The sequence below is a fragment of the Oncorhynchus gorbuscha genome, linkage group LG16 (genome assembly GCF_021184085.1).
Source record: "Oncorhynchus gorbuscha isolate QuinsamMale2020 ecotype Even-year linkage group LG16, OgorEven_v1.0, whole genome shotgun sequence".
Taxonomy (NCBI): domain Eukaryota; kingdom Metazoa; phylum Chordata; class Actinopteri; order Salmoniformes; family Salmonidae; genus Oncorhynchus; species Oncorhynchus gorbuscha.
Genome location: NC_060188.1, coordinates 55,281,404 through 55,295,398, shown reverse-complemented (window position 1 = coordinate 55,295,398; position 13,995 = coordinate 55,281,404). Strand labels below are relative to the sequence as shown.

The window sequence follows — 13,995 nt, the reverse complement described above, 5'->3', positions numbered from 1 at the left end:
GTTGTTGCCTTGATTTTTAGGGTCTCTGTGTCTCCTGATTCAGACACCCACATATACGTATATTTAGACACTATTTCTCTTACTATTTGTCTTCCTCAGGTCACTGAGGAAGACATCAGATTGACGTCGAAACGTCTGTGGATTAAAGTGCCTTTTCCCGTTGTTGAATGCTCCTGTTTATCTCGAGTTTAGTCCTTTTGGAAGCTTTTATTGGTGAGCCATTCTCATGATTTTTGTCATTGGTGGTGAGTAGCCCTCATCTCCTTTGTTTGTTGAAGCGTGAAAGCCCACCTGAACTCTCAACAGCTCAACCTTGCTCTAGCCTCTACCGGAGTTGAGACAAGTTTGATCCGAGCCTTTGCATTACAGCAATATTAGGTGGAGACTAGTCGACCCTTTTACCACACTGTGAGTGACCATATTGCACAAAGAAGGGCGACTGTTCATCCTGAGAACACCCCTCAGCATGTTAGTGTTTGCACGTGTGCGTTTCAAGTCGCCAAAACACCACAAATGAGGTCAAAGCTGAAGAACTTCTATGAGTACGTGTGTGTGAGAGAACGCGAGAGAAAGAGAGGCCGAGAGAGTGAAAGAGTAAGTCTCACCATCGTGGCCCGAGTTGAGGAGGTGCTCTCCCAGGTCACAGCCAAACACCCTCTCCCGGAGGATTCCCCTCTGCTTCAGCTTCTGCTTGGTGGGCCGGGACTTCATGAAGGTGCGCAGGAACGTGATCAGCTTCCCGTGCTTCTTAGACACTGCCGGGAAACAGAGAAACACACAATATGCTTAATACACACTCTCACACTAGCAGGTTTTCAGCTGGTGTTGCCCGCCTAGGCAACATGAAATAACGCATTTAAAATGGTGAGCTGTGCGATGTGATGCATACCAGTAAAGTCAGCATGCTTTCATTAGATCTTTGCAAAATGTTCAATCCAAAGTTCAATGTAAACATAACACATCAGAGGTGGGAAAAAGTCTGAATAAGTCAGTCCCTGTGAATAACTTTGTTTTCTTCTTCTAATGCCCTTTTACAACATGGCTGACCCAAGCTTCACAAGACAATCAATGGGTCTGGAAATAGGTCTAAGCCTTTCAAATATGGACCCAGTTGTTTTATCCATTGGGAAAAATGTGGAAAAGCTATCTAGTGAAAAACCACAGCTTTTGGAGAGAACAATGGAGCTGGCATGCCCGCAAACATTTGTTCACAAATCCTCCACTGCAAAGTGTAGATCACAGAGCCATATTTTCCCCCAAAAGGAGAATAGCGTTTCTCCAACGGAACACAAATAAGCCGTCCGCATTGGCTGACACGTTGCAGGGTAACCAACATTCCCTCTACAGACTACAAACAAATAATCTACACTTTTAATAAAATCAACTATATGCATTGAGCTTGTCTGATGCTCTGTTGGATGAAATAAAACAAATGACTGAAGAGGGAGCAAGAGATCAAGAAAAACCTGACCATCCTCCTCCCGCTCCTGCTGGCTTTCGCAGAATCTGCTTTTGCCGGTAATAGGATACAGGAGGAGACGGCAACCTTTCATGTGGAATGCCAATTTATCTGACTATTTTCTACCGATCTGCGTGCCAGTTATGGTTTTCATATGCACATTTTCTTGGAACAGTTTCATTTCATTTATAATAATGTCGTATCTTCAATCAGTCTTGTGGTTAATCAAAATTAGAGTAAAATCTAAATGACAATGATAAAAATAAAAAGTTACTTCTATTGCTAACTTTGTAAAAACAGCCTAAATAAAACCAACTAATAAAAACGTTGCAGCCTGCAGGAAGAAAATATCCTGATAAAAATAATATCCATGGCCTCCCGAGTGGCGCAGTGGTCTAATGCACTCCATCGCTAGCTGTGCCACTAGAGATTCTGGGCTCGAGTCCAGGCTCTATCGCAGCCGGCCGCTACCGGGAGACCCATGGGGCAGCGCACAACTGGTCCAGCGTAGTAACTGAACATTCAGTTATCTGGCAACAGCTCTGGTGGACATTCCTGCAGGCAGCATGCCAACTGCACGCTCTCTCAAAAATTGAGACATTTGTGGCATTGTGTTGTGTGACAAAATGTTAAATTTTAAAGTGTTTTTTAAAATTGTCCCCAGCACAAGGTTCAACTCATTCTGTTTAATCAGCTTCTTGATATGCTACACCTGTAAGGTGGATGGATTATCTTGGCAAAGGAGAAATAATCACCAACTGGGACGCAAACAAATTTGTGCACATTTGAGAGAAATAAGCTTTTTGAGCGTACTGAACATTTCTGGGATTTTTATTTCAGCTCATGAAACATGAGACCAACACTTTACATGTTGCGTTTACATTTTTGCTCAGTGTAGATATTTTTGCTACTGCCCAAAAAAATTAAATATATCTATCTATATATATATATATATATATATATATATATCTATATATATATATATATCTATATATAGGTTGACCAACAGCCTATCGACCAGTCGACTACGTGGGCTCAGCCCTACCAGACATATATAGTTGAAAGTACTTTCACTTGTGTTTATATAGAGTACAATTGATGAGAAGCACATTGCTTCCAAATCATGAACCAAACTTTCTGTTTTGCTCCATTTCAAGCTAAGTGGAGCCAGGATTTCCCCTGTGAGAAAGTGAAATGTCTTGGTGCTGTATCCCACCACAAACTGCTGAAGCACCTTTGTTTACCAACTGTTGAGGCATCAAAAAGGCTTTGCATAACAAGTGGGTGCCGATGGAGCAAGGCACAGGCCTACACCGACTGTCACTGTTATTTAGGAAACCACATCAACTGAAGTGCATAGGAGTCTGAAGATTGCTCTGCTCAATGTCAACTCCGCTGACGGCGAATGGGGCAATTCGAGAGATGCTCTTCAGAGAATCGAATAGACTGCGGGACAATGATGAGCTCATTGTTTAATACATCTTTGGCGAAAGCCTCCAAAGTGAAAACCATATGGTTAAACTATCGCAGACGGTCGGGTAAAGCAACACACTGTACTCTGCAACACTAACTCTCAGGCTAGATGATCGGGGTGATGCAACTTTCTCAGCGGTTGATGAAAGCTTCTTATATCATGGTATGCATCTGGAAACCTATCAAATGTCTGAGTCATAGTCAGCGGGGCAGAGAGCTGCTCCTCTGGTAGTTGGATGGCTCCCATGATGCTTGGACAGGGTGGAAGTCTCTATGGTCCACAGCAAGTCAAATTAAAGCCAGCAGTCTCACCCTGAGATCTGCATGAGAAAATCAACTGCCATTCAAAAATATGTGGAATTTTGACAGCTATGGGGAGCATTGTTGTGATAAAACTGGTGTGGCTGAATGTAATGATATTTCAGGATGCTCATACAGTAATAAAACTTTAGACATTTTGAAAGGAAAGCGTCATGAATTAGAACTAGTAAGGCACTGTAAGCAGCATTGTGAAATATGCCAACATAATGCAGGCTGCAGAGGCACACACAGACACACTTTTCATTCATGACTGTCAGAGTCAACACAAAGCAGCTACTGTCTGTTCTTTATCTTTACAATGTTCACAGTTAATTACCAGTGTAGGGGGCACTAACAACAATTATGGACTATAAAATAAAATAACTTGAGACTTGAATTGGGCCTCATGACTCGGGGCTCCAACTTGAGACTAATGACTTGAAATTATCTGGCCAGGTTTTGTAACATTTTGTGGCAGTCTCTCCCTGGATGACTCTCCATGCAGCCAGAGTGAGTAGCCGCAGCGTCGCCCGTGGCTAGTGAAATACACTCTGTCCTCTGATTGGACCAGCAAACTGTCAATCAATACAGATCGGGTGAGCTAACAAACAGATTGCTGATATGCTGTGCAGCGCAAATATCAAAATTGTAGGGAGCGAGGATTGCCATAATAAATAAATATGCAGCTCCAACAATTGTTTGTTGATCAAGAATTTACTTACTTTGCAATCTAACTAGCAATGAGGCATCAAGCAACAATTACTAGCATAGGCCTACTGTTTTTTGGTATTTAAAAATGGCTTGAAATTGATATTTTACTTAGGTTGCATTTGGAATTTGTTGTTAAAATGTATTATTACTGTGGCAAACTCCCGCCAGTGGATGGCGCTTTGTTCTCTTGTTGAAATGTTTGCGGGTGCTTTTACACATTTAAATGCATATATTTTAAATCTATATTCCATCTAATCCTACAATAATTGATGGCGTTTCATCATTCAATCGCCGTAGCGTTTATTACACTTAGACATTTCTGTTTCATGTTTGGTTGTGACTCGAATAATAATGACTTGGTCTGACAACTAACAACAACATTCCATTTAGCACTTTTGCATAGCTATCCTCTCAGTCAAAATCGATCGATAAAGCTATTCGTAATTAACCAGATTTCCTGCCAACATTTTTGTTTCTCCTACTCAGGCCATTCCCAAGATTATCCAGGGAAACGTTTGGATCAGAATATCAGTGGGAAATACAAGGATCTCAATTGTATTTTTTATTTTATTCTTCCCCTCTTCTGTTCCTTCTGGGGCACGAAAAATTCCACTCTCTGCACGCCATGACAGCTGCTGCTGACCTAACATGTGGAGAGGGAGAAAGAACGACAGAGGGGGAGAGAGAGAAAAACAAAGAGGAGCCAAAGCTTGGATGGAGGCCATAGACTGTGAGCTATCAAAACGGTTGTGATTGCTGGAGCACACGTGACACGTGAGGCTCCAGTGCGCTCTGGGACCGGATGTGTGGTAAAGTAACTGTAACCGGCGTAAAAGTAAACATCACGCTCGTTCTCTGCAATCGGCCCCGCATCAACAGCCACATTCAATTCCATTAGGTAGGTTTCAAAGGATGTGTGCAGGCTGAACGTAGACGCAAACCGCAAAGTCAAAGTAAGTGTTGAGAGGGGCATTGGTTGAAACCTCTCTGGAATTGAGATAGGTTGCTTAGATTGCCGAGATAACACAGACAAAAAGGTATGCTTATGCCATGAAACTAAACCATGCATTTCCAAGTAAGTCCAATGGACATAAGTCTGTCGATTGAAGTCTTATCTACTTGCAACATCAGTCCAACAATACTACTGGAGAGAAATGTAAACGGAATCCAACTATTATGTTAACCTCAAGTTCTATTAGGAGAGCCTTATTGCAACCTACTCACGATCAGCAGGCTTCACACTCCAGTTACCTGCTCAATTACCCCCTCCCCCATCCCCTCTTTTACAACGGACTCTCTTAAAGCCTTCCGCATACCTCTGCTCGGCTGGTGCGAACCAGTGTGCTCGCATACTCCCTTAATACACATTCGCTTGAAAAATGAGAAAAAAGCATCAATAGTTTGTCCATCTTGAGATGCCGTAGCCAGTATACACTTCCTCAAAAATAGTCAGAATTAATCTAAGATAAAATTAATGACAGATTTCTTGAGTAGACATTTGAGGAGATCTTATTCGCACACTTTTACACCTTAGATATTTGGTGCAGTAGTTCTCAAGTGAATAACAACAAACCGTTAACCAATCACCAACACCAGCGGAGCCTTCAGCTACCGACTTCAGCTTGCCTTGAGAAAAAATTAAGTGTGCACGAACACCCAAAAAAACACTTGCCAAAGATCAGAACGAACAAAATATCATCATAATATTTGCAGCAACTGTTCTGAACTGTTTTGGATTGGAAGCATTTTTATAGAGTGGGAGCATTGTGCTGCCTTGAGACAATGTTTACATTCTTCACAAAGGCAGGTCCTATGGTATTCCAAATGACACCATTGAGAGATTAATACATTAACACAGTTTAATGGTCTTCTCCAATTATATGCAAGCTGTGACCCAAAAAGATATTTAATTGCCAGTGGTGTCCATGTGAGACAGTTAACCAACAATGCAGTTGGGAAGAACTTGGCGCTCCGGTACCACTTGCCGTGTGGTAGCAGACTAGGGTGGCTGGAGTCTTTGGCAATCTTTAGGGCCTTCCTGTGGCACTTCTTGTTATAGAGGTCCTGGATGGCAGGAAGCTTGGCCCCGGTGATGGACTGGGCCATACACACTACCCTCTGTAGTGCCTTGCGGTCAGAGGCCGAGCAGTTCCCATACCAGGCGGTGACGCAACTAGTCAGGATGCTCTCGATGGTGTAGCTGTATAAACGTTTTGAGGATCTGAGGACCCATGCCAAATCTTTTCAGTCTCATGAGGGGGAATAGGCTTGTTGTGCCCTCTTCACAACTGTCTTGGTGTGTTTGGAAAATGACAGTTCTTTGGTGATGTGGACACCAAGAAACTTGAAGCTCTCAACCTGCTCCACTACAGCCCTGTTGATGAAAATGTGAGTGTGCTCGTTCTTACTTTTCCTGTAGTCCACAATCACCTCCTTTGTACTGATAACGTTGAGGGAGAGGTTGTTATCCTGGCACCACACTGCCAGGCCTCTGACCTCCTCCCTATATTCTCTCATTGTTGTCGGTGATCAGGGATAAAACTGTTGTGTCATCGGCAAACTTGATGGTGTTGGAGTCGTGCTTGGCCATGAAGTCTTAGGGGAACAGGGAGTAAATGGATTCTGGTTGGGGTACGCACGGTCACTGTGGGGATGACGCCATCGGATGAACCACGAAACATATCTTGGGTGGACCAGAGAGTTCATTCCGACGTCTTATTTTCAGCAAGTCCCCATGAAACTGCTTTGTAAGACATCCATCTTAGCCTTTATCAAGATAAGGTTTATGACATTTAAACTGAAAAGCCAAATTTACCTCTAAAGGATCAATGTGGTATCGCAAAGCTATGAATCAATTTAATGCATGTCATTATATGATGTCATTGCCACAACTCAGAGGAGATGAACGGTGAAATGAAAATTCAACACTATTTTTGCAAGCATAAGGGAATTGTGAAGGAGTTTAACCCATAGAAATAGAATAGGTCTGCCTATAAGACACTTAACTACAGCGGCTTGCAAAAGTATTCACCCCCCTTGGCGTTTTTCTTAATTTGTTGCATTACAACCTGGAATTAAAATGGATTTTTTGGGGGGTTTGCATCATTTGATTTACACAACATGCCTACCACTTTGAAGATGAAAAATATTTTTTCTTGTCAAAAACTAGAATATGAAAACTTGAGGATGTCAATACTTTGTAGAGACACCTTTTAGAGCAATTACAGCTGCACGTCTCTTGGGATATGTCTCTTTAAGCTTGGAACATCTAGTCACTGGGATTTTTGCCCATTCATCAAGGCAAAACTGCTCCAGCTCCTTCAAGTTGGACTGGTTCCGCTGGTCTACAGCTCATCTTTAAGTCATACCACAGATTCTCAATTGGATTGAGGTCTGGGCTTTGACTAGGCCATTCCAAGACATTTAAATGTTTCCCCTTAAACCACACGAGTGTTGCTTTAGCAGTATGCTTTTAGGGTCATTGTCCTGTTGGAAGGTGAACCTCCATCCCAGTCTCAAATCTCTGGAAGACTGAAACAGGTTTCCTTCAAGAATTTCCCTGTATTAAGTGCCATCCATCATTCCTTCAATTCTGACCAGTTTCACAGTCCCTGCCAATGAAAAACATCCCCACAGCATGCTGCTGTCACCACGCTTCACTGTGGGAATGGTATTCTCGGGGTGATGATAGGTGCTGGGTTTGCGCCAGACGTAGCGGTTTCCTTGATGGCCAAAAAGCTACATTTTAGTCTCATCTGACCAGAGTACCTTCTTCCATATGTTTGGGGAGTCTCCCACATGCCTTTTGGCGAACACCAAATGTGTTTTCTTATTGTTTTCTTGAAGCTTATTCTTCTTATTGTTTTTCTTTTTTTCTGGCCACTCCTCCGTAAAGCCAAGCTCAGTGGTGTGTACGGCTTAAAGTGGTTCTATGGACAGATACTCCCAATCTCTGCTGTGGAGCTTTACAGCTCCTTCAAGGTTATCTTTGGTCTCTTTGTTGCCTCTCTGATGAATGCCCTCCTTGCTGGTCCATGAGTTTTGGTGGCCGGCACTCTTGGCAGGTTTGTTGTGGTGCCATTTTCTTTCAATTTTTTTAATACTGGATTTAAATGGTGCTCCGTGGGATGTTCAAAGTTTGATAAAAAAACAACCCTGATCTATACTTCTCCACAACTTTGTCCCTGGCCTGTTTGGAGAGCTCCTTGGTCTTCATGGTGCCCCTTGCTTAGTGGTGTTGCAGACTCTGGGAACTTTCAGAACAGGTGTATATATACTGAGATCAAAACTTTCAGAACAGGTGTATATATACTGAGATCATGTGACACTTAGATTGCACACAGGTGGACTTTATTTAACTAATTATCGTACTTCTGAAGGTAATTGGTTGCACCAGATCTTATTTAGGTGCTTCATAGCAAAGGGGGTGAATACATATGCACGCACCACTTTTTCTTTTAATAAGTCATAAAAAAAAAGAATTCACTTCACCAATTTGGACTATTTTGTGTATGTCCATTACATGAAATCCAAATAAAATCAATTTAAATTACAGGTTGTAATGCAACTAAATTGGAAAAACGCCAAGGGGGATGAATATTTCTGCAAGACACTAAATGCTGTTGAATTTTAACAGACCATCACAATTTGCTCAGTCATTGAAGGTAACGAGCTGGGAAAGCAGTATCAACCTAACCCGATACATAGTTGGGCAATAGCTGGTACCTCATTAAACTCAGTAGGAGGCAAATAATCATTTTAGGGTAATTGTCAAAGGAATGTTTGGGTTGATATGAGTTTCAAGAGCTATGTAATGTATGTTAGCAATTGCGCTAATGATAGTTAGCCACGTACATCAAACTGGTTGTCACTAGTTACCACAGACAAAGTCATAAACCCCACCTATTTCTACAATTCCTCGTCTTTATGTGAATTTAACATTAACCCTAACCACATGCTTAACCTTTAAGATACATTTTATTTTACATACATTTTTACGATATAGCAACGTCTGACTTTGTGGCTGTTGGAACTAGTGGAAACTGTTCATTTGACTCTGGGGAAGTAGATAAGGGCTTCAACTGCCAAAATCCCTTTCATGACAGGACTGCCCCATGACTGTTGCATTGTAACAATAACTTCACGTTAATCTGTCTTTGGTGATCGAAAATAATCAAAAGCATCTGAAAGAATTTCAGAGAAGATCAACAAAACGGCTCGAGCTCATTGAACGACAACGTCATTTCAGGTTGTCAATCAATGAGTGGTGAAAAGGTGCCAAATCATTAACGGGCAGATTCAAACCCCATTCTACTGGAGTGCACACTGTACTAGACTAAAACAAATGAAATCCCAGACCGTAATACATTCTTACCAGCGAAACGCAGTGGGATTCTCACTTGATGATGGGACTTTAAATAGGGAATCCAAGGTCAACAGTAGACATTTCCTTCCAGAAGCTGTTGCTCTAACTGCAACTCCTTATCATTTGGTTTATGACTAATTGCTTCAAAAGACACCGCCGACTAAACGTAAATCACAAAACGTATGGTACAGTACCAATGGACAGTGAATAGCAGTCGAAAGAGAATTCGGATAAGTGTGCGCCTCGCTCCTCAGCTCGTCAATCGCCCCCCAAACAAAGTTTCTTCAAGCATTCTTTCCTTTTTTCCCTTTCAGTTAATGACCAGCCCCTTCCAGTGTCAGTTTACAACAAAACTACATTCACAAGACATCGCATGGAAACACTGTGCCAATCTATGTGGAATACGACCGCAATTCTGTTTCAAATTGGGTCATTCATTCCTCTCTTTATGGGAGCAGGCAGGAATATGAAAATGTCACTCGCAATCATCGTATCGTTTAATGACGCTGAAAATAGATCAATGTTGTGGTGTCTGCAGTATAATAAGAATGACTAAATAATTTGCTATTTGCTGTGTAAATATATCTAACTTCGATGATGATAACAACCATATCATGTTTCAACACGAACCCACAACAACCCGAACCACATACAAGTACATGTAAATTAAAACATGTCATAGAAAAATCAAATCGATCTTGCACCTCAAAGTGGCATATTGGTTAGGAAATAATATACTGTCTTGGAACAAAAGTGTTCAAATCAAGTTTCTCACAGTGGTAAAGTTGGTTTGAGAATCTATAGTCGCCAGACATTCGTTCATATGAGGAAATCAATCAATTGAAATAAATTTGTTAGGCCCTAATCTATGGATTTCACATGACTGGGAATACTGTTGGTCACAGATACCTTAAAAAAATGGGCCTCACAATGGGCCTTAGGTCCTTTACTTGAGATTTGTGTGTATTGTTGTGAAATTGTTAGATATTACTTGTTAGACATTACTGCACTGTTGGAGCTAGAAACACAAGCATTTCGCTACATCCGCAATAAAATCTGCTAAACACGTGTATGTGACAAATAAAATTGATTTGATGGTATTTTTGTGCATTCAAATTGCCATCGATAAAATGCAATTGTGTTCGTTGTCCATAGCTTATGCCTGCCCATACAATAACTCCACCACCACTCTGTTCACAACATTGAAACCAGCAAACCGCTCGCCCTCATGATGCCATACACGTGGTCTACGGTTGTGAGGCTGGTTGGACCTACTGCAAAATTCTCTAAAACAACATTGGAGGCAGCTTATGGCAGAGAAATTAACATGCAAAAATCTGGCAACAGCTCTGGTGGACATTCCTGCAGTCAGCATGCCAATTGCACTCTCCCTCAAAACTTGACATCTGTGGCATTGTGTTGTGTGCACATTTTAGAGTGGCCTTTATTGTCCTCAGCACAAGATGCACCTGTGTAATGACTGTGCAGTTTATTCAGTTTCTTGATATGCCACACCTGTTAGGTGGATGGATTATCTTGGCAAAGGAGAAATGCTCACTGACAGAGATGTAAACAAATTTGGTCCCATAACTTGAGAGAAATACGCTTTCAGTGCGTATAGACAATTTCTGTGATCTTTTATTTCAGCTCATGAAACATAGGACCAACACTCTACATGTTGCGTTCATGTTTTTGTTCAGTATATAATAAAAAAAATATGTATAACATTTAGGAATCATTTTATGAGAAAAGCAAAGGTTGTACAACATGGACAGTTGATATGACGTTAAGTCACGTGGTTGAAGAGTTTTTATATTTATACAATATTTATATAAAATTAAGGGGAAAAGCAAAGAGTGTGCAATGTGTGTCCTTACCTTGTGAACAATCCAAAGTTGGATTGAAGTGTCTACGTCATGTGATCAAGGAGCAATTGAAATTCAAAGTAAAAAATGTAACTAATAAAGTATGGTTGGAGTTGTCTTGAGGCCAAACGACAAGGACATCCTCTATTTACTATGAAGTGGCAGATTCTGATGCAAGGGCAAACTCCACCTCTGAAAAAGATTGCTATTCCTGCACCAACAAATCTGTCAATATTACAGGGCACCAATGCTACAGAAGCAATAAATATAGTGGGAGAACATACCACACATCGTTTTGTGGAGCTGTACACACTATGTGCATTCAATGCATGCAGGGTGAAGACTAAGCTCCACTTTTAAGACTCAGGTAACATTTTCTCAACCTCTCCACTCGGACACAGACTTTAACTGTGTCATATGGTTTGACGTTCTCAAATGAACTGACATGGGAAACGCCTTGATTACTCAGTTACTCTCAAACAACCCCTCCTAAAAGTAGCTTACATGAAACAAACCATTCCCTTTGTATTCACCTTGGCATACTATGCACAAGTTGTGTGCACACAAAAAACACGACCCTAAGGGGTCATTGTAGGTGCGAGAGCACCCTGGTCCCGCATGAAAGAGAATGAGGGCTTAAGTTTCCAATACAATCTCCCCCACATCATTCCTCACAGGCCCAAACTACACTAGGTCTCTGTGCCTAACATAGTTTCACGGCCCAGGACGTGTCGACCAAAGTCCCATGGGCAGAAGCAGGACAAATCTTACTGTCTCCTTCACACATTCTCTCTCTCCTTCCTTTTATCTCTCACTTTGTTTTTCTCATAGACACATCCAGCTGTCTTGGCTTGTTTGTGCTCCTCACAGCTGCCCAAGTCACTATACTGGTCTCCAGACAGGAAGCCATCTCCAGCCCACGGAGGAAGTAGGGGATGGAAAGAGTAGCAGGTTCAGAACATCTGGACAAACGCCGGCCCTACTTGAGCAGTCAGGCTGGAGAAAGGAGCAGAGCTGATCACACTGTAGCTCAGACTTCAGTGTTTGAATGAGTGGATCAGACTTAAAGTAACATAAAAGTCCAGTTACACCATAACCCTTCATCCAAGTGAGACAGTTTGCAGATGTCCTTTTACACTCAAGTTAAAAATGCCTACTTTTTTTTTTTTTTTTTCGAGAGAGAGAGATCCGTGTCGGCTTTACACAGTAACTCAGATCGACAATTTCAAAGGCATCTCCATACAGAGGTGCAGCCAACTGCAAAGGACTTCTTTCAATCGGCTCACTCTGACATTTCAGAGGTAGAAATCTAAATCCCAGTTAGCTGGCTAAAAGGACAGAGGCCATTTTCCATGCATGGGTAGCTGGTCAGTGTACGTTTGAACAGGCCAGGGTTCCCCCTGTTAGGAATGTAGCAATTTCAGTCACCATAGAGAAGACTGTTCTTCTTGCTGTTGTAGGACAATGCTTAATGCCCCAAAGGATAATTGTATAGCCCCCACTTTAAAGAGGGGACTTGAATAAATCAAAACAGTCTAGACCCCAGCCACAGCCGAAAGTCTTTCAGGTGAAACCAAACAAGAGTCGACAACTACAGCTGACTGGGAAACAGATAGGGGGACAATTCCAGAGGTCTGGAGAAAAAAGCAGCATGATCATATTTTCAGGTCATTCATTTGCATATACAGAGAACAGTTGAAAAATAAATCCTGATAAACCTGAAATGAAAAGGGTAAATAACAAAGAAACACATTCACTGGAAAAAAATCTAGTTGTCAGCTAATCAAGTCTAGTGCGTGTGAATCTGATAAAGGTGGATACATTTCACTCCGACAACAGTGTTCAGGTTAGAGAGTGAGTGGATTTAGCAGTTCAAGTGAAGTCCCCACGCACCAAGAGAAGGCTCCTGAAGTATCTTTTTTACATCATAGCGTGCACTAAGAATGATGAGTAACTAACTAATAATTAACCAAGGACTCTGGTCCTAGTGCATGGGTATTGTAAAGACTTTGTGAACAGACAGACCGACAGAGTGCCCCAGTGGCGTGTCGTGTGCGTTAGTAGGGGGTTAGCTCTAGGGTGGTTATGGCACATGTATGGATGGATACACGGGTCTACCTGAGCTCAGGCTGTAGTGGTTTAATGGGTCGGCCACCCATGCACTGTCCTGCTTTACACTCTCCATCTCCAAATCTGCATGCAGTTGCACAGACGGATGGACGGGAAGGAGAGGAGGGTAGGAGCGGGGGGGAACGGAGGGGGAGAGAATGGTTCTGTTTAGAGGAGAAACATAGCAGGAACAACAGCTTTTCTTCTGTTTCGAGACTGTCACTCAGTCAGATAGCTTGGCGGCTGACACTTTCATAATACATCATTGGACAGTGAATACTTAAACTTTGTAGAAGTGTCATTGAAATAAATGGCAGCAAATCAAACCACTTACTGTCAAAATTGGTGTCAGGCAGTAGAAAGTAGCATTAAGTGTTGTAAAGATCAAATTCAATTTGACAACCAGGTGTGAAAGGAGGAAACAATGTAGGGAAGAAAAGTGTGTGGCTGTGTTCAAATGATTTAAAAGTGCATCCTTCCTCCCTTTCTCTAATCACTGATTAGACATTATTGGAGAAGGGAATGCAATGTTTCCATCACATGGCTTCTACCTGTCCCGTCATTTAAAAAGGAAGGAAAGAAGGAAGGATGCCTTGAACTGTGCGAGTGAGGGGGAGAGGGGGGTGTATACCAGCACGCACAGGGTGGGAAGAGACTCCAGGAGGCAGGCCGCAGACCCGAGCAGGGGGATGCTGAGGTGGGGTGGGGGGCAG

The 13,995-nt window shown here is 42.1% G+C and overlaps 1 protein-coding gene across 1 annotated transcript in view; it reads right to left on the bottom strand.

Moving 5' to 3' along the window:
- The window catches only part of LOC123999772 (rho GTPase-activating protein 32-like), a 207,677-nt gene that overhangs the window by 26,996 nt on the left and 166,686 nt on the right, over positions 1 to 13,995 (bottom strand). The window contains 3 exon segments of the mRNA XM_046305797.1: positions 606 to 755; positions 13,292 to 13,366; positions 13,924 to 13,974. Of these exon segments, the coding sequence (XP_046161753.1) occupies positions 606 to 755; positions 13,292 to 13,366; positions 13,924 to 13,974 (276 nt within the window).